The sequence below is a fragment of the Ictalurus punctatus genome, chromosome 16 (genome assembly GCF_001660625.3).
Source record: "Ictalurus punctatus breed USDA103 chromosome 16, Coco_2.0, whole genome shotgun sequence".
Lineage (NCBI taxonomy): Eukaryota > Metazoa > Chordata > Actinopteri > Siluriformes > Ictaluridae > Ictalurus > Ictalurus punctatus.
The window spans coordinates 21009562-21032077 of NC_030431.2; the positions used below are offsets into that span (position 1 = coordinate 21009562).

At 36.3% G+C, this 22516-nt stretch overlaps 1 protein-coding gene and 1 long non-coding RNA gene across 2 annotated transcripts; both read left to right on the top strand.

The window, feature by feature from the left end:
* Positions 1–1868: 1868 nt before the first annotated feature.
* Positions 1869–11115, top strand: parm1 (prostate androgen-regulated mucin-like protein 1). Its single transcript, XM_047160857.2, has 4 exons — positions 1869–2026; positions 4279–5010; positions 9792–9870; positions 10104–11115. The coding sequence occupies exons 1-4, from the start codon at positions 1999–2001 to the stop codon at positions 10177–10179; spliced, it is 915 nt and encodes a 304-aa protein (XP_047016813.2). The 5' UTR covers positions 1869–1998; the 3' UTR covers positions 10180–11115.
* An 8176-nt stretch (positions 11116–19291) lies between these two features.
* On the top strand, positions 19292–20403 carry LOC108276599 (uncharacterized). Its single transcript, XR_001814938.3, has 3 exons — positions 19292–19389; positions 19518–19578; positions 19726–20403. It is a non-coding gene; the product is annotated as an uncharacterized LOC108276599 (long non-coding RNA).
* Positions 20404–22516: the final 2113 nt, after the last annotated feature.

The following is a 22516-nucleotide window of genomic DNA, read 5'->3' on the forward strand; positions in this document are numbered from 1 at the left end:
GATGAAGAACTGAATACAGCACTGATGCTAAATGCACAGCAGTGAAGTTTCTGGTCAAACACTTTGTTTTGCCTCCATCTTGTGGTGACTGATGTAACATAACACAATACTACAACATAGTAATTGCATTCACAGCATTTAAGTTATTGTATCTGACAATCAGTTGTTTGTTCTACAATTGCTTAAGAAACAAAGGTGATTTTAATATATGTTCATACTTAACATATATTAAAATGTGTAGTGTGTGTTTTGATGATCATTGATATTTTAAGAATTTAAGGAAAAATAAATCAGCAAAAAAATTAGCCCTAAAAAAGTTTTGAAAAGTTTTATTTTCCCAAAGTTTTATGATTGATCATATACTCAGTGTGCAAAACACATTTGTAGATTGTTTCTGTCTGCATATAAAGATTTTCAACAAATCCAAATAAATTCGGTCTGATTGCAGATTCCTTATAAACTGATTATATTAATCCTAAACTGGGGCCTCTGTACACCATCTGTGTCAAACTCATCTAAGGGGTCAGGCCACATTACACTTAATCTAATGTTAAGTGGGACAAAATAAAATTAGTTTAGCAGATAATAACACATCCAGAACTCCACTTAAATGTGATTATCATTTATCTGCATTTATCTGCACATTATACTATATAGTCAAAAGTATGTGGACACCTGACCGTAACGCTCATGCTGTATGTGCTTGTTCATTCCAGATTTAGTTCCCCTTTGCTATTAGAATAACTTCCACCATTCTGGGAAGGCTTTAAACTAGATTCAGCCACAAGAGCATTAGTGAGGTCGGGTATTGATGTTGGGCGAGGAGGCCTGTGGCGCAGTCAGCGTTCCAGTTCATCCCAAAGGTGTTCAAATAACAAACTAAGAAGGTGTGATCGCAAGTATTCATCCCATTGCTGTGAAATTTAGTTCTAATGAAGAATTAAATGGGCGTATGGTGGCTTTGTGGTTAGCACGTTGGCCTCAAACCTCCAGGGTTGGGGGTACGATTCCTGCTGCTGCCCTGTGTGTGTGAAGTTTGCATGTTCTCTGCGTGGGATTCCTCTGGGCACTTCGGTTTCTCCGACAGTCCAAAGACATGCATGGTAGGCTGATTGGCATGTCCAAAGTGTCTATAGTGTATTTATGTGTATGTGATTATGCTCTGCAATGGATTGGCACCCTGTCCAGGGTGTACCCTGCTTTGTGCCCAATGCTTCCTAGGATAGGCTCCAGGTTCCCCATGACTCTGTGTGATAAGCGGTATAGAAAATGGATGGATGAAGAATTACATATCACTGGCACATGTTGTCAGTATGGCCCTGATTGTATTGCTCTATATAATTTTAAAACACAGAAGCTAAAAACATTATCAGGCCAGTCCAGGCCCATAGACCTATGGACTAACTTTTTTAACCAGGTGGGGCCGTGTTTTGGCAGCTGATAGCTGGTCAAGTATAGAGCAGTTCAGCACCAAGATATAGCCTATATAATATAATAACATATTCTAAATATGTTACTACACTATACTATACAATTACTGTACATGTCAGTCGGATGGTACTTTTGTATCTTGTATCTCTGTGTGTTTAAAATGATTTAAAAATACATAAATAGATCATAATTCGTTTTCAGAGAAAAGCATTTAAAAAAAGAAAAAAAGTCAAGCTTTAAAAGTAAAAGATACTAATGGTGCTAAATGTGTACACTTGAGGCGACCACCCCACTGACAGGGAATGTTACCGTTTACTTCCCTTGTTCTGAGAATGTACGTATGCGACCTGGTTTTATAGATAATTAGATGGTGCTGTGCAGTAGATAAGGGGAGATTTACATGATAAAAGGCGTGTCAGAAAGGGAAAACAGTCGATTATGGCGTTAACAGGAACCACGACTTGTGTGCGTCAGTAACGGTTTCCTCCTTCATGTGTGCGCGCGGGCTTCAGTAAACCGCACGAGCTCAACGCTTTCACAACGCTTTCGAGAACGAAAGCAGAAAAAATGCGCTTCTCGTTTGGTCTCTTAGCAGGTAAGCGAGCGTTTTCCTTAATAACGACAAGATATTAGTTATTATAGAAGGAAAACATTGGGGTATAAAGTTGCCCTGAGAACGTTTCAGTCTGGAGCTTATTGAATAGTAAAATGTTAGACTCAATTTATAGGCCTACAGGATTAATACTCAAAGTGAACTCTGGGCAAAAGGTATTGCATTGGCTTTTTTCACTGACTAATAAGATTGTGATTATAGATTCAAAATAAATAAATAAAATAAATAAAATAAAATGCAAATAAGAACAGTTTAAAGAAGAACAGTTTACATTGAATATTGCTAAAGTGTGACTGTTGAAATACTACTTTTCCCCTGTCACTGTTTACTAGCACCCCACTGTCATGTAATCTACCAGAAAGCCTTTATAAGAAGCTTAAAAGTCATTCTGTTCAACTGGAAAAACCTTTATATCAGTTTATTTACTGCAAAAAAATCAGGACCGATGCCAGTCATTTAATGCACATATTTAATAAGGATTTATTTAGCTTGTAATAGACCTTAATATAAAACAAAACATTAATGCATAGACATAATTTGTTTGAAAAAAAAAAAAAGAAACCCTCTTAACTCACAAGGATGAACTCAGTCAGAAATTTCCATCACTCAGGATCAAGCTTAAGTGTTCTTAACTTTACCAATATTCACCCTAAATGTATTAACGTAATCCAGCTATTCAAATATCTGACACATTCGGAAAATAATGCACCATTTTATATATATATATATATATATATATATATATATATATATATATATATATATATATACACACATATATATATATATATGGAGCCATTTTGGAATTATTCCTGAAATTTTAACCTAAAAAACCCAAATAAGTTACACAGTGTTAGAATGCAGATATGAAACTTTTGTATCAGTGCGCTTTCTATTTTTTGCTAAAATTACAATTCAATTCATGTTGATATTACTTATACTAGTTTATAAATTATTGAGTTTATGACCCAACCTGTTCAATTTAACAGTTAATTATTCTTACAGCTATAACCTAATACTTTTTTTGAAGCACTAAAAAGTGCTTCTTTGGGATCACACCAAGCTGTTTCACAGACCCTTTGGGGTCCCCACACCCCACTTTGAGAACTATAGAGCTGGAACAGTATATTTTTTGTGGTGTTAAGCCAGGTTTAGACTATTCTGTACAATGTTTGGCACAGCTTTGCTTTTGTAGATATACTCTATATGGCCAGACATTTATGGACACCTGACCGTAACACTCATACATGCTTTTTGACCATCCCATCCCATTGAGCATGTTATAACCTCCACTCTTCTGGAAAGGCTTTCCACTAGATTTTGGAGTGTGGCTGTGGGGATTTCACCATTCAGCCACAAGAGCATTTTATATATATATATATATATATATATATATAATATTTGCAATATGCCTAACAAGATGCCTAAAGGTATTGAGTAACAGAAACCATAAGGTGCAGTGAAAGGGAGATTTTATTATTTATTTAGGACTGTAGTTTAATTATCAGTGCTTTTTTGTGCATCCATAAAAAAAATATATGCATAAATACTTATAAGTACTATATAATCGATTAATTGAAGAAAAAAATCGGCTGATTAATCGATTATGAAAATATAGATTAAATTCTATTTTATGTCACGGACAGTTGTGCGGTTGAGGTCAGAGCTCTGTGCAGTTCCTCCACTCCAACCTTGATAAACCATGTCTTCATGGAGCTTGTTTGGTGCACAGGGGCCTTGTCATGCTGGGAAAGGTTTGGGCCCCTTAGTTCCAGTGAAGGGAAAATATAATGCTACATCATACAAAGATACCAATCCAAGAAGGGCATAGGATGATGTGAAACTCACAGGACAGCTATAGATACGGTAGTGGCAGTGATGATACATACAGTAAATGAAACATGATGATGGACAGAAAAAGATCCTTATTATACATGAAGCTCACTTTGAAAATGTTACTGTTGACATTTTCTGGGAAAACCCCATGATCGTGTTGATTGATGAGAAAAGCAGAATGTACAGTAGTATATTTAATTACTTGCATGTCTTTAAATAGAGAATCTTCACACATAATCTGTCATGTAGTGCACATTATATCACAGTCTGTTTGAATTTGGCCAAAGTTTTATTGGGATTATCTCATACAGGATGACATATACTAATCTTAAAAAGGTCACTGTAATTGCACAGTCCAAAATAATTTCCTGTAACTCTAATGATCTCCATCTATTAAGGTCTGGTGCTAAGTGTAGGATGTGTAACAAATCTACCACCAACTTCCAATACCATCTCATTTACACCATCTACCTCAACAAAAGCATCCACTGCAACCTCTATTGCAATTACAACTTTTACTACCATCCCTACTCAAACCACAAATGATACAGCATCTACCACGAATAACTACACCACTAAGGCGACAACTGTTGAATCAAACACCACGCAGGCTATAAGTCCAAGCACGTCGACAGAAACGTCCACCAAAACAACTGAAAATGTGATCACCACCAACAGCCCCATTATCACCAACATCACCACCACCACCAACAGCCCCACTACCACCATCACCACCACCACCATCACCACCACCACCACCAACACTACCACCATCAGCAACACCACCACCAACACCACCACAGACGCCAGCACCACCACCAACCAGGACTCCACCATCACCATCAGCAACAATACCACCACCACCACCACCAATGCCACCACCAGTGCCACCTCCATTACGACAAAAGAAAGCCTTACCCTTCAGTCAACATCAGCTGTTTCTTCAACTTCAACAAAAGTCAGTTCTAGTTCAACATCCATCACTTCTTCAGTGAAACCGCCGTCCCCCACTCCAACCATTCAGAGGACAACACTATCAGATGCAACAGGAAAACCAATATCATCCACAGTGCAGACCAGTACATCAAAAGTCTCAAACATTGCCAATCCCGTCAAAGCCCTGAGTTCAGGTAAAACATATTTTAAATTGCTCAGCTTCATATCTGGTGCATGTACTTTGATGAATTGGCAGAAATTTTTTGGTCATAGCAATAAAATAAGATTATAGACAGAAAAGCTGTTTTACATGTAACTTTTATATTACACAGATAACTGTGTGATATGATTTAACCAATCAGTTCATGAGTTTAATCAGTCAGAGCTTATGATCTCAAAGGTCGAATGAGATGAATTTATTACGTATATAATAAATATGAGCAAAGACGGCTGTGAAAAATTGTGTTTATTGTTTAACCATTTGATCTTTTGTTAAGAAAATTCACAATAAATACTCCACTCTAATGGATATCAAACAATTACAAACAACACACAGGTTTGTAAAAAAATATTTGTTAAATATAGGTGTGTAACAATTACTGGCACCCTTTTAGTCAATACTTTGTGTTACTGCCCTTTGCCAAGATAACAGCTCTGAGTCTTCTCCTATAATGCCTGATGAAGTAGGAGAATACATGGCAAGGGATCTGAGACCGTTCCTCCATACCGGATCTCTCCAGATCCTTCAAATTTCGAGGTCCAAACTGGTGGACTCTCCTCTTCAGTTCACCCCACAGGTTTTCTATGAGGTTCAGGTCAGAGGACTGGGATGGCCATGGCAGGACCTTTATTCTGTGGTCAGTAAACCATTGTGTTAATTTTGATGTATGTTTTGGATCATTGTCCTGCTGGAAGATCCAACGACGGCCCATTTTAAGCTTTCTGGCAGAGGCAGTCAGGTTTTCATTTAATATCTGTTGATATTTGATAGAGTTCATGATGCCATATATTCTAACAAAATGTCCAGGTTCTCTGGCAGAGAAACAGCCCCAAAACATTAAAGAGCCTCCACCATATTTAACCGTGGGCATGAGGTACTTTTCCATATAGCTCTGTGTACGCTAAAACCACCTCTGGTGTTTATTGCCAAAAAGCTCTATTTTGGTTTCATCTGACCATAGAACCCGATCCCATTTGAGGTTCCAGTAGTGTCTGTCAAACTGAAGACAGGTGAGTTTGTTTTTGGATAAGAGTAGAGGCTTTTCTCTTGAAATCCCGCTAAACAAATTGTGGTGATGTATATAACTTCGGATTGTAGTTTTGGAGACTTTCTGAACCCAAGACGCAACTAACTTCTGCAATTCTCCAGCTGTGATAATTGGAGATTATTTGGGCACTCGAACCATCGTCTTCACAGTGTGTTGAGACGATATAGACACACGTCCAATTCCAGGTTGATTCATAACATTTCCAGTTGACTGGAACTTCTTAATTATTGCCCTGATGGTGGAAATGGGCATTTTCAATGCTTGTGCTATCTTCTTATAGCCACTTCCCATTTTGTGAAGCTCAACAACCTTTTGCCACACATTCAATTCAATTCCATACAATTTTATAAGTATAGCAGTTTTAACAATTTACATTGTCTCAAAGCAGCTTTACAGAAATATATGAATTCAGAATATAAATTTTAAATTTATGAAATTGTCCCTAATAAGCAAGCCGGAAGCTACGGTGGCAAGGAAGAACTCCCGAGACGATATGAGGAAGAAACCTTGAAAGGAACCAGACTCATCTGTGTGACACACGATGTCATAAGTGCAATTATAAATAAATAAATCCCTTCTATAAATGTCTATACTACATGCTCAGATAGTGCAGTTGTGTAACCAAGAAAATTCATTACAGTTTTTACATGAATTCTGTTTTTTTGAACTACTCCAATGTTCACTGATGGAGACTTCAGTGCAAAACTGTTTGTGGCAATTGCAGTGCTGAGGGTATAATAGCAATTTGTAGTCCTGGCCATCATAAGCATAACTGTTCACATGAATTGAGGTCCAAAGCCATCCCCATGGTCTTCAAGTGGCACCATCCTCAGCAATCCCAGTGATCTTTATCTATCTTTAGGCTACAGCATGTGGGGTCATCCTCAGCAGCAGCATGTGACTTCCAACTGATGAGAACTCCAACCAGAAGTAGGGCATCAGGATGGATCAGGCAGGTCTGGAGAGCAGAAGGGGTCAGGATCACTGGTATCTCAGGAGTATCATGTGTAGCTCGACAGAAAGAGAGGGAGAGGGAAAGAGAGGGAGAGATTATTAGGTATGCTTATTGCCCCGTAATGGTTAAGGATAATTTACTTTGTGTGAGTGCAAGCAGGGACTCCGGCAAGACTAGCTATGACAGCATAACTAAAAGGGAGAGCCAGAATGCAAGACATAAATGAGGGCACCCTGGGACATAAAGCCACTTCACCGTCAACAAACCAGGGTGAGCGTGTGAAAATAGGGGCGACAGCATTCAAAAATCCCAGTTCACCACCACACTCTATGCCTATGAGCCCTCTAGATCTGCTCCCTTATCTAAGAAAAAAAAAACTATTCACAAAAAGTTTGGCTAAAAAATATGTTTTCAGCCTGGACTTAAACACTGAGACTATGTCTGAGTCCCAAACACTAATTGGAAGGCTGTTCCATAACTGTGGGGCTTTGTAAGAGAAAGATCTTCCCCCTGCTGTAGCCTGCACTATTCGAGGTACCAACAAATAGCCTGCACCTTTTGATCTAAGTAGGCGTGGCAGATCATAAAAGACCAAAAGTTTGCTCAGGTACTGTGGCGCGAGACCATTCAGTGCTTTATAGGTCAGTAGTAGTATTCTATAATCAGTGCAAAATTTTACTGGGAGCCAATGCATTGTGGATACGATAGGGGTGATGTGGTCATATCTTCTGGTTCTAGTGAGGACTCTTGCAGCTGCATTCTGGACTAACTGGAGCTTGTTTATGCTCCTACTGGAACATTCAGACAGTAAGGCATTACAATAATCCAAACTAGAGGTGAGGAAAGCATGAACTAATTTTCCTGCATCATGTAGTGACATTATATTTCTTATGCTAACAACATTTCTGAGATGAAAGAAGGCTATCCTAGTAATATTATCTACATGAGCATCAAATGAAAGACTGGAGTCAATAATCACACCAAGGTCTTTTGGTGCTGAACATGATGAAACAGAAAGGCCATCCAGAGTTACTATGTAATCAGAAAGCTTACCTTTAGCTCCATGTGGTCCTAGTAGAAGTACTTCTGTCTTGTCAGCATTAAGTAAAAGGAAGTTAATAAGCGTCTAGTGTCTAATGTCCACATTCCTCAACTTTATTAAGCTGGTGTCTGTCACATCACAGCTATTCCTTGGTCTTACCCATTGTTATGAATGACTAAGAGGATTTGGCCTATGTGTTACTTCATATTTACACCCCTGTGAAACAGGAAGTCATGGGTGAACAGTTTCTTGTTCATAGTCACCCAGGTGTAATATTAAAAAATATATATATATCAGTGGGAATATACTTCAAACATAATTTTCTCACATGAATTCATAGGGGTGCCAAAAATTATTGAACACCTATAGTTAACAAAGATATATATATATATATTTTATAAACCTGTGTTTTATTTGCAATTGTTTGATATCCATGAGAGCATAGTATTCTTATATATATATATAAGATATATAAGATATATATATAAGATATATATATATATATATATAGCGAAACATCAAACTGACTTCTTTACTCACCTGACCATGAAAAGAAGAATACAGATCCCATAACTGTTACTGGTCAGATTCAATATAGCTGCAGTATGTCACACTGGATCAGCTTTCATGATAGATTGTGTAAAATATTATACATCAACCCTTTGCTGTACTGCCAAGTGTTCCATCTGTTTACAACCCAAATGTTTAAACAACCTAATTAGAACAATTCTATTGTAGTTTAAAAATAAAGAAATAGGAGAATAAATAGGAGACTTACCCATCCATTTCCAACATTCAAAAGTGCAAAGTCCAACTTTTACAGTGTGTAAAAATTATTCCTCACTCTTTAACCCTTGCCCTAAATATAAAAGGTCACAGTCCTTTTCGCAACAACATTATACAGTACTGGTACTTTGTGCTCTTTTTGTGTCAACGCCCTCATTCAATATTTTTCACAAGAAAATATTGCAGGTGAGAAAGCATCCTATTACAGGAAATTAATCAACGAAGAGCTGATGTGATACCCAAAGTTGATTATTTTCCAATAACAGCATATCACATGCTAACACTTACATTATAGCAGCTATAAACAGTCGTTCTGTCACCTGTCTTTTTTTCTCTCTTGAAGCTAAGGAAAAAAATGTAGATTCTAATGTTACAGAGAAACCAAAAGTTCCTGAAGTCTGTTACAAAGACTCCTTCCATAAATGTTAAACAAACATTTTCTCAGGGAAAGCTTCACCAGAGTAACAATTATGCATTTTTCCTAAATAACATTGTTTTTTAAAACCTGTTTATTATTAGGTTTAAATTACATGGATTGTCCACTCTACAAGCCCCTAGGAATTAACTTTTACATTAGAAGCGATGTAAATTTATTAGAATGAGCTATTATTATTATTATTATTATTATTATTAGTAGTAGTAGTAGTAGTAGTAATAATCATCATCATAATCATCAACCTGTAAGCCTTACAGTTAATACTATAGTCAGAGCTGCTGTTACAGAAAATTAATCAACAAAATCTGACCAATCAGATTTGAGTGATATAAAATGAGTAAAACCCATATCAAAAAAAGAAACAAATATCCTCCAGTTATGTGTTTGTATTGTAATTAATGAATTAAAAATGTGTAACCTGGTAACTGACCAGTGTGTACTACTGGGAGTAATGTTAACCATTTTAAGAGCCTGTGCTTCCTCCACAGTGAGCATCGCCACCATCGTAATTGGGTTCATTGTCCTCGTGATATTTTTACTGGGCGGAGCATATTACTTCAAAATAAAGTAAGTAAATAAAGTAGTTTCAACCTGAATGGTCATATAATTGAAAGTTTAGGTATAATGTAATGTAGTATTGACTTGTTCCTGTTATTATTGTAGTGTAGTTTTGATTACATTTTTATACATTCAGTTGCAAGTCATAAAATCAAGACTTGGTACTATATATAGCTAGAGAACAAGGAATAACTGGTTATGAAGTCAATGATTAACCTGTGGTGCCTATGTGTGTGTGACAGACGTCCTTCCTATGGCCGTCTCCTGGATGACACAGAACAAGTGGGCAATTTCTTCAACCCCATGTTTGATGGCTAATTGCTACGTAAGATGTTCTAGTATTGATCCTTTTCAGAGGGCATGATTTGAACGCTTGGCCTGATGTGGCTTTGAACAAATAGACAGTGACTAACCTGATGATCAACGTAAGCGCTTTCAGTGAACTCATGATCTGATAATCTGAGCAAGTTACATAGGCCTGCAACACTGTTAATGTGATGTTGTTATAAATGAGTAATTTTATGTGACAGATTATCAAAGGTAGTTGAGGTATTAAATAGTAAATCGTAGATAGATATACAGTGCCCTCCAAGAATATTGGCACCCTTGGTAAATATGAACAAAGAAGGAAGTCTTTATTGTTTATCTTTAGGTATATGACAGTTCAGTGAAATGAGGAATATTGTTTATCTTATAACTTTAATATTAATTTATAGATAATTTTGGACATTTACAAACATGGTTTAAGTCTTCTATGAGGAATTGTTTTGGTTTCTAGTAGTGCAGCAGAAGAGTCTTTTGAATACTGACTTAAGACTTATGGTAATAGTCTTTTAATTGATAGCAAGAATGTCAGTGTTGGATGATATTATATTGATATCGCAATAAATTGTTATGATACAGTATAAGTATCCCAGATGTAAATACTTCTACACCACTGGCCAATGTCACAGTTATAGTAACAAAACCTTTTCACCAGTTGTATTATAGTTTGCTTTGTCCATCTGACCTCTTGATAACTATTACATTTTTGTAAATGTTAAAATTGTATTTTACTTTGGAACCACTGTTTTGCTGGTAGCAAACAAAAAAGAGAAACAAAATAATGTGATACACTTGATTTCAAGTATGATTGCGTGGCCATATTGTCCATCTACAATCGCTATGTTATCTGTGTTTTAATGTTTGTATATCTCTGATATGTTACTTTGAATACATTTTCTGTACCTTATTAATTAAACCTTATTTCCTGAACCTTTCTCTCTGAAATCCAACTCAAACAGCTATCTCTCATTGTTGTTTTCTCAACTTGCTCATAATCTTAGCTTTACCTTATATTTTCCCGCCGAACATTCAGCAGTCTGTTGCCTGTGTTATTCAGCATTCGAGAATCATTTTACGTCTTTAAAATAACGAACAGATCAGAGTTTTATTCGCTTGTCAAGATAATAATAATAGGTATTAACGGGTAGCATGCAATTACATATGGAAATGATCAAGGGTGTAATTAGAGCCCAAAATAAAGCGCTAAACCAGAGGAGGAGATTGAGTTACAACATCTGGCTGCTTGATTGACATGATGTTGGTTGTTATATTACTGCATTAGCTTAGTAGTGTGAGAGAACAATTATTTTAGCTGAAATGAAAGTGTTTTGTGATTGTGTTCCACTCACTACTAAAACTAGACTGTAGTGTTTCCTGATTCATGCCAAATCTACTTCCTGCTTCTGTTTTTGACCTCATTTTGCTCTCCGCATTAGACCACAATATTTTGTCAACAGGTCCTTTTAGCTTAGGCAATATGTTGTGTAGAATATGACAATATATTTGTGATGGCCTGAGAAAACCCTTCACATGGTAAAATGTTGACATTTTCTACTATATATAGTTATGCACTTTCCTGAATCATCCACAAGTAAAGTTTTAGCATTTTAAATTCTGGTTCCACCCAAAAGGGAAAATGGAGACTGCAGCACAGGAGCATCATAGACATAGTGACAGCTAGCATCTGATTACAAACAGAACTGATTAGCTGTATGTCTGTTTCACTATGACATGCACTGTAGGTCTCCAGCAAATTGGATCAAAGCCTGACATTCACTGTGTGAGTAAATAACACTCAGCTATAGCAAGGTTTTACTACCATGTTTGTTTAACTAGCTCCTTAACAAACATGATCTTTGTGGGCAGATGCCTAACACAAGGTTAAAATGTCTTTGGTGAAATATAAAATGCAATTTTAGCCAAAACCTGTTTAGTTTAGTTTTTTTTTAAAATCATCTTTGGCTGTTTGTGAAAATTCAGCAGCATATGACGGGTTGTCCAAGGCTACCATACGTATTATTATTCTGATCTGTTCTAAACAGCAGTTGGGGCATTGGACCATAAAGCAATTCATTAGAACTGTAAATCTGTTTGAGATAAATGAAAGTTAATTGTGCCATGCATTTCCTGTATGAAACACAGGATGTGGGCCGTTTGGAGGTGCAGCGGGCCGCCTCACATTTCCAGTTTCTATACGTGTTACTTTCTGTGCAGGTTCTCCATGCGTCTATGTGTGGTTCCTCCCAGCTTCTAGATGTGAATTTGTGTGTACTGTAAATGTGTGTGTGCACATGGAGCCCTGTGATGGACTGGCATCGCATTCAATGTGTGTTCGTACCTTGCACACCATGTTCTAGGATAAACTCCGGATCCACCGCAACCCTATTCAGGATAATTACTGAAAACGGATGAATTCCTTGCCACACTGTAGGCGTTTTGTGTTTTAAATGTAGTTTTACTCTATAACAGGTTTGTTTTCCTGATCATCGAATGTCGCCCACTGAGATGTGCATGACATTGTTAAAGGGCTCTTGTTTGCTTTTGCTGCTCACACAAAGAGCTAATGAAAGGATGCTGAAGTGGGTAAGAGCTAATGAGTGGGTGCTGAAGAGAAAGGCCCTGATAACCATAATGATGACACACTTGGTTGTTCTTCCTGTAACATTGCTGCTCCTGCTGCTACTCCTCTAACAGTGTGTGTGGTAAACGATGACAAGGATGGCACTGATTTAAGAAGATAACCGAAAGGATAATTATACAAGAAAATATCCTGTTTGGCTTTAGGTCATTGTAAATAAGAAGCAATATGGAGCATCTCAGCAAAATCTTTGTAAAAAGAGAAAATGTGAAGAAATACAATATCTACACTGCAGCATAACCAAAAATCAGTTTCACTTCCTGTAAAGTCAGTAACCTAGTTTAACCAAGAGATGTCAGTAGTTCCTTTTTAAGTGAGTTTGTGGTTCCTCTTCTACTAACAGAAATGCCAATCTGAAGATTACTCATTAGAGGTTGTGTGTGAATATGAAGTAGTATATTTTAAACATTCACAGAAGATCCGGAAGAGATCCATCTTCAGTCAACTTCATATACGTAATAATTTTATAATAATTTTTAAATGCATATTGGTTAAAGATAGCTTAGGACTAAATGATATGGTAAAATGATTGAATACCTAGGCTTACTTGATGACTGACCTGTCTAGAAAACCTACCTTTCAAAACCATGCAATGCAACGACACACTTTGCAGCATTTCATCTTGGTGGAAAATAGCCTATAATGTCCAGTGTGGGAGATACTACAACTTTAATAGGCTTGCCTAAATACGAGAACATTATTAGCATATTAGAAAAGGGGAGCAACATATCAATATTTTTTTACCTGTCTATTTAGATGTATACTGCAGTGGCATATTTATACTGCCTTGCATAAGTATTTACCCCTTGCACCTTTCCATATTTTATAGTATTACAACCTGGAAATTAATTGGAATTATATGTCACAACATAGCTCAATGGGGAGATCAATATAGCTTGAAAAAATGGTTTAGAAATAAAAAAAAAGTGGTGCACTCATAAATAAGTATGTGGTAAGTGTTTGGTAAGTAATAAATATCCTCCCCACCTCATTTAGTTTTGTTGCAACAAAATCAAGTCAAGTCAAATTGGTTTTTATTGTCATTCCTCTATATAGTTTGTATACATTGGAATGAAAAGTAATTTCTCCAGCACATGAAACAATACACAAGACTATATAAAGTGCAAATACACAACAGTGTGAGATGACTGCAGGACAAAAAACAAACAAACATACAGAACAATAATTACCCAGGGCAGTAAATACACAAGACAATAAAAACATAGAGCATGGGCTATAAATGTAAAATATTGACTAGCGTAGCTGCAATAAGTATAGCAGCAAATAAGTATAGCAGCAAGCATCATATTTCTGGACCCGAAGTGACCGGTGCGTGCTACTGCTCTGTCATTTTGGATCACATTTGTGTAGTGGTCATCAGATGTCATATAATTAGTTTAATTGAGTTCACCGGTGTACAATTAAACTGTCACATGTTCCCAGTATAAATACACCTGGCCCTAGAGTTTGTTAGAGATCATACCTAAACCAACAGCATCATGGACAACAAAGAGATATTTAAAATAAAAATAAAAATGATTCAAAGATTCAACATGCCCACTGTATTTATTTAGACTTTCATTTTGCTTCTGTTTTGCATCTAAAATTAACCATCAATTAAGGCTTCTATGAACAATTTTGTTTAGCTAAAGGCCTAAAATTGTTTTGCTAGTCATTTAAAAAGACAAAATGATCAAATGCAGCGAGTTGTATGAATAATTCTGTACTGAGCAAAATAATTGTCTTTTTTTTATTGTGTATTATTGTGTATCTGTTATCACACTGCAGTGATAGATGATAAAAGATCACTAACACACCAGAAATCATAACAATCTTTAATCTAAACAGGCTGCACTGCTGATGGCCTGCTGTAGCTGTATGCTAGGAGTCAATACTGGGGTAGTGGTTTTCACTAGCAGGCTGGTTACAATAGGTGGTAGTGTTGAAACATTACCATATGGGTAGAAATTGGTAGAAATGGGAACTAATGGGGATAATTAAAGAGAAGAAGATATCAGGATACTATGATATCAGTATATCAAGCTATCCACCAATAAGCATGTTTTTGGGAGATGGAAGGAAACCACAAAACCAAGAGGAAACCAATGTGGAAGAACATGCAAAACTCTGCACAGGCAGTAACCCAAGCTCAAGATCAAATCAGAGCTTTTACCTCATGAGGCGGAAATGATGGTGTAATATACAGCAGTAATCTGGCTTTAACTACTCTTTTAGATCAAATGAAATCACATTTGCAAGCAATTGAACCACTAATACCCTCTGATCACCTTACTTGCTGAAAACACACTAATGGTGTATGTAATCCAGTCTAGACTTTATCAAAACACAAACCCCATTAAGCACAATGACAGTGGCCATTAAATTGGGAAGCACCTTGTGAAATCACTTTTAAATAATAAACACTGATACTTATGGTTGTTTTTGTTGGACTTACTACAGAGCAGTTCTGTAACACTAACTACTGAACTCTGAAAGTGAAATAAGTTGCTGTTGTAGCAGAATCATAAATAAAGGCATGAGATGAAAGGTTCATTTGACTGGCTGTGCAGAAGAAGACACAACATTTACAAAGATGCACAGTAAGCAGTAACGACACTTACAGTGGTGCCTTTGTGAACCTTTTATTGTGAATTTTCTATATATCTGCATAAATATGATCTAAAACATAATCAGATTTTCATACAAGTTCTAAAAGTAGACAGAGGGAACCCAATTATACAAATGATCATATACTCGTATACTCATATACATATATAATAAATGATCATATACTCGATCATTTATTTACTGTGGAAAATGATCCAATATTGCATATCCATGAGTGGCAAAAGTATGTGAACCTCTAGGATTAGCAGTTTATTTGAAGGTGAAATTAGAGTTAGGTGTTTTCAATCAATGGGATGACAATGAGGTGTGAGTGAGCACTCTGTTTTATTTAATGAACATGGATCTATCAAAGTCTGATTTTATTTGTGGAAGTGTATAATCGAATGAATAAAGGAGATTTCTGAGGACCTCAGAAAATGAGTTGTTGATGCTCATCAGGCTGGAAAAGTTTACAAAACCATCTCTAAAGGGTTGGGACTCCACCAATCCACAGTCAGAAAGATTGTGTACAAATGGAGGAAATTCCAGACTATTGCTACCCTCCCAAGGATTGGTAGCCCAATAAAGATCACTCCAAGAGTAAGACGTATAATAGTCCACAAGGTCACAAAGGAAACCAGAGTAACTTCTAAGTAACTAAAGGCCTCTCTCACATTGGCTAATGATAATTTTCATGAGTCCACCATCAGCAGTACACTGAACAACAATGGTGTGCATGGCAGGGTTGCAAGGAAAAAACCACTGCTCTCCAAAAAGAACAATGCTGCCCTTCTGCAGGTTGCTAAAGATCACAAGCCATAAGGCTGTTGAAAAAAATGTTTTGTGGATAGATGAGACAAAAATAGAACTTTTTGGTTTAAATGAGAAGGGTTATCTTAGGAGAAAGGAAAACACTGCATTCAAGCAGAAGAACCTTATCCCATCTGTGAAACATGGTGGTGGTAGTATCATAGTTTGGGCCTCTTTTACTGCGTCTGGGCCAAGACGGTTTGTCATCATTGATGGAACAATGAATTCTGAATTATACCAGAGAATTCTAAAGGGAAAATGTAAAAACATCTGTCCATGAACTGAATCTCAAGAGAAAGTGGGTCATGCAGCAAGACAACGACCCTAAACACACAAGTCAAAGTCCTGACCTTAATTCAATAGAAATGTTGTGGAAGGACCTGAAAAAAGCAGATCATGTGAGGAAACCCACCAACATCCCAGAGTTGAAGTTGTTCTGTACTGAGGAACGGGCTAAAATTCCTCCAAGCCGATGTGCAGGACTGATCAACAGTTACTGGAAATGTTTAGCTGCAGTTATTGCTGCACAAGTGTGTCACACCAGATACTGAAAGCAAAGGTTCAAATACTTTTGCCACTCACAGATATGTAAAATTGGATCATTTTCCACAATAAATAAATGACAAAGTAATATACTTTTGTCTAATTTGTTTAATTGGGTTTTCTTTATCTCCTTTTAGGACTTGCTTGAAAATCTGATGATGTTTTAGGACATATTTATGCAGATATATAGAAAATTCTAAAGGGTTCACAAACTTTCAAGCACTACTGTAGACTTCAGTTAGACATTAGTTTGTATTAGTTCCTTTTTTAGTCTTGTAAGAATGCACCCATGACTATCAGTTAGAAAACAATTACCTTGAAAAAAAAAAAAAAAAAGGATTATTCTGAAACATTTCTGTTTCTTCAAGCACCTTATGAAGACAGTATTCCTACTAGTATGGCGGAACGGTTATGATCTCATATGCAAAAACCAAAGGCTCTGTTATGTTGTCGGCTTGGTTTGCATACATGCTTTTGTGTCTATTTGCCTCCTTATTGGGAACTGTAAATCAATACAAAGATCACCTTTATCCTGTGATGAAATATTTCTATTCTGATGGACGTGGTCTCTTCCCAGATGAACCCTCCCCATCCAAAGAGTACACGGACTCCTTGAAAGGTTTGATGAGTGTGAAAATCATGTAAAACTTGTAATGTGGCCACCAGATCTCCCCATCACTATTCCTGATTGGGAATATCCTTTGGAAGAAAAGATTTTCATCCTTCCAGTACAGTTCCAGAGACTTGTAGAATATGTGCAAAGCTTCAATGAAGCTTCCTGTGGTGGTAAATGCATTCTTTTAATTTGTCACCCTTCTGTAAATTCTCAAATGTTTATCATACCATGATAATTGCTTTACACCAGAAATCAGTCAATTTTTTCACTGAACAGTTGGTGTAAATAGTACTTTTTATAATAGTGCAATTTTCGCTACCTGCTTAGGTATTTAAATAGTTATGAAATATTTCAGGTTCACCCCGTCCATGGTGGTCCACGCCTTCTGTCCTGAGTCCCCTGTGATAGGCTCCAGGCTCTCTGTGACCCTGTGTAAGATAAGCAGTACAGAAAATGGATGGATAGTTCAAGTTCAAATGACCACCATTCATGAGCATTACCTTGTTACTTAATGCATCACACACTAGTAATTTTGGCTCACCATAATCTAGAATTTGGTAAAATAATAACAGATTTACTGTCATTTGATGTCACAGACCTTAAACAAGTATCCAAACATATGAGCAATGATGGATGACAATTTCAGACTGGGAGACACAGAAACCTGTGGTGAGCTCTGACGACAGTGGAATTTTTCCTGATGATTTAGAGCCTGGGTTTTGGGGTGGGACTAAACACAAGTCTGCTCTGGCACAGAGGTTGCTGTTAGTGTGGGAACATAAGGTCTATGGTGATATTCATTTCCCCTATGCACAGGGAATGGACTGGCCCACTTACCAAAGGTGCCATAATTTCTACTGCAATCTCCAATGCAATACACCTCTGTACAAATATTCACCACAAAGCAAACCTGTCATTAAAGTACATTTCATTTCTAATAGTAGCTTCTAATGACTGAGATCAGTCATTTTTCACATGTTCTATAGGGGAAATGTTATGCTGTACAAGTTATACAGTATATACAACCCTACATCTATGAACTGCTCCTAGATGTAAATGAGTGTGATCATGGTGCCATGAAATGGACTGGTGTCCCATCCAGGCTCTACTCCTTCCTACACTCCTGACCTTGGATCAGGATACGCTCCTGACCTTGATAAAGTGGTTGCTGAAGATGAATAGATACGGGTTTCCTTTCAAATAGGGTTCTATGTAGAACCAGATTAGGAACCTAAGAACCCTTTAGTTTTACAATGAATCTCTGAGGAGCCCTTTTTAACAAATAGTGTGGACATGATAAGCTTTATTGGTCCCTTCACTGTAAATATAATTTATTCATAAGTGAGATGGACAGTAGTCATGTTCACCTTCTAAAATAAACTCAAACAGATGATTGCCCGTCACACATTCCTCAGTTTAGGTTATTAAGAATGCATGGTATAAAAAATAATTTGGAGAAATGCAGTAGATTTAAAATAAATAAATAAATAAATAAAACACAATAAACTGCATTCAGTTGGAAAGTGAGATGGTGTGATGCAGTTTATTTGAGATGATATGATGATAATTCTTGATTGATAATAAACGTAACCATATCTGTTAGATATTCTGTGCTGTTGCTAAGCAAATTATCGTCTCAAATCACTTTACATTAAAGTTCTTTAGAAAGTGGGAACAGTTCCAGGCTGTTTTCTTTCGGTTGTTGTAAATGGCTTTTGTCTTGTTCCAAACCAAGCTAAAACCCAGTGAGTGAGTGATTCAAACTAATGTTTGGATTTCCAGACTGTAATTATACAGATTAAGTAACGCCACTGACGAGAACCAGATGTCAGCGGATATTGCTCAAAGCTTGCGGAGTATCACTCATTCATCAGTCTGGATGACTGTATTGGTGACTGAACCCACCCTGATCTTACAGCTGATGAGTATATAAACTGTAGGAACCCAGAAGCAGAGATACTGGAATAAGTGGACCGAGCACTGAAGCAAGGTAACATTTGGTTTAAGAACTATTGTAATTCTGTGGATGTTGTGTTTATTTCAAAACTGTAACACAGTATAACCAAGGGGTTTAGTAACATTTCTTACAGTAATGTTTACCTTTATCTTTACCTGAAGGATGTGGACGTTGAGAACAGCACTGCTGGTGTCCCTCTTAGCATTTGTTTTTTCCAAACCAGTAAGTTTCATTTAACAATCAGTTACTTAACTGTCAGTGCTTTTGCTAGTTTTCGAAAGTAAACCAAATATATACGACATTTTCAGTAACGCCAGGATTACACAGCAAGGCTTAGTATCTCACTGACATATTTGACTCTGTTTCCAGTTTTATCCATGGAATGGAAATAGACGTCTGGCAATAAACCAGGCATTTCAGGACTCTGACTCCGTGGAATCAAACGAATCAAGCAACAGCTCAGACTCGGATGATTCAAATTCATCTTCTGAATCTGATACGTCTAAATCCAGTGAATCTAGTGGTTTGGATACTAGCCACTCTGAATCCAATGAGTCTGCATTGTCGGAGGAGAATTTTCTCATCACTGCTGAACCAGAGATCACGAGCAGTATAACTGTACTACCACCATTGCCCACAGAAGGACACGTCACCTGTTATACTCTACACCTGGAAACTCTAGAGTCTAGAGGAGACAACTTTTAGTTGCTGTACCTTAAAGCTTAACATAGTGAAGTGAATGTTTCGCTTTTACCATTTAGTGATTTGCTGGTCCTATCAGGCAGTTTAAATTTCTAAAAGAAATGTTCCTGAATGTCCTATAAATGCATATATGAGACACTTTTGATTTTATTTCATTTTATTTAGATTTTTCTTTGGTTCATTGCACCTTACTCACTTTTATAAACTGATTTTACATAGCAGTATTATACCAAAGGTAATATATATTCTGAGTATTCTACACTACGCATGAGTGGTGGAATCAAATATTTACAGTGCACCTTTGATCTGTTATGTTACATTAAATAAAATTGTGAAACCATTTACCATTAGTGACGAGAGTCAAATGTTCTGTTCAATATGCGCTTAAATGCCAACTTATCTGACAAATGTGCCCTGCATATGGTTCTAGAGCTAAACTGAGGTTGATGAAAAAAAAAAAAAAAACATGCACACAGTCAGTTTCATGCGTAATAAATCTGGCTGGTCATTTTAAACACAAGTAAACATTTGTTTTAATCAAATGGCAACGAGAATTCTTGATGCAGGTATTCTATACTATTCAGAATTAATGTAGGTCTTGACTTGTGACTGCTATACACTACTCATTACTGGTGGCTGCTCTGGCATATGTGGCACATATCTATTTGATATGTTTAGTGTAGTTTTTAAGAAACTGAATGAGTGTACGTCAATTCCTCTTTGGATCGGTTCTTTACTGAGTGTGTAAACATCATTTTTTGCATTTGTACTTGTCTTTGAATTTTCTGCTGTGGTCCATGAAAACACATCATATGGGTGACTCCACTAGCTACATGTTAAACCTTCTAATAAATTACAAGTTTTAAAGTCTGGAGGAAATATTAATAATTGAATAAATTAATAATTAATAATTATTGTTATATTAGATCCTTAACTACATATGTGTATGCATGTTGGTGTTTTTGTGCCGAATGCCCTGCTGAAAAAAACAATAGAAACCCTCATAGAATTTGTAATGGTTTTAATGGTTATAATGGGAATTGTATTGGTGTTAATGTAAACTGTAATGGTCCCTGTGGGTCTCTACTGGTAATTTGTTGCCTTCTGTTGGTGACATTTTTTATCTACTGGATACCATTAAGGAACAATAATGGTAATGATTAGCTGATGGTTGGTAATGGTATTTGCAGGGGAAACTATTAGAATTTCGGTGATGGTTTCTATTGTTGTTGGGTTTTGTTTTGTTTTTCCATGAGGGCTCTTACACCAGTTCCAAATTAAATAGACAGTCAGAGGTGTGAAGTAGCAAATTACAATTATTTTGTTATTATACTTAAGTGTGGTTTATAAGTATCTGCATTTGAGTTTGAAGGCTTTTAACTTTTACTTAACACATTTCACATGAAACAGCTCTACTTTCTCCTCACTATTTAAAAAATAATAATCCCTACATCTCTCTATAATCATGTATGTTTTGTAAATTCATAAAGTGACTTTTTAGTATCAGACAGATTCAAGGAATGGAACTAATTTATTAACAAATCTAAACTTTAACAGATGTGAGAGCTAGAATGAGACCTAATTCGCATCACTGTGATCAAATCAGTTTGTATTGTGACAGCTAGCTATAGCATACAGCAAATTGATATGGTCAGTGTTACTGTCATGCTAGTGAGAGATATTAGGAATAAAGCTAGCCCCAGTTAGCCCTGGCTTGTGTTTTTCCATGTTCCTTGGTTACTTGTGAAAGAGGTGCATCAGGAACTAAAAATATGTGGTTTGAAATTGAGGAAGATGTTTTTTTCTTGTGTGAATCTTTTTTTTTTTTTTTTTTTTTTTTTTTTTTACACTTTTAGTTATTACACTTCAGGTATTATTTATGCTTTTCTATTTTAACTTTTATGATGAACTTGAACCTACATCAACTTTTACTAGAAGATTTAATTAGATGAGTACTTTTACCAACTCTGGTACTGTTGATAGTAAAGAGATGGTAAACAGCAAACAGAAATTGTAAGCATTTACTTTTACTTTTGATACTTAGTACATTTTTGTACTTTATACAAATACTTATATCAAGAGTACTCCTAGATACTGAATTTTCACTTTTTAGAGTGATGTTTGTTCATGTTATTCATAATTTAACTACACTTGTGGAAACTCCAAGCTACAAATTTTCTCATAAATAAGGGGAAAGTCTCTAAAGCACTTCATCTATAGACCATTTATGATTGTTATGGACGTCTATAAAGATTACAGCGCCCTCTTGTGGTCTGGTCACTTTAATATTTCACAAAGTTTTTTTTTTTATTATGGTTTCATGAATGTTTGAAATGTATCTTCTAATTCCATTATTATAGACATACTGTGAAATTTTTTCACGCTTCTGTTTATAGTTTTTTTTTTTGTTTGTTTTTTTTTTTTTTTTTACAGCTTGGAAATAATATCCTACACAATG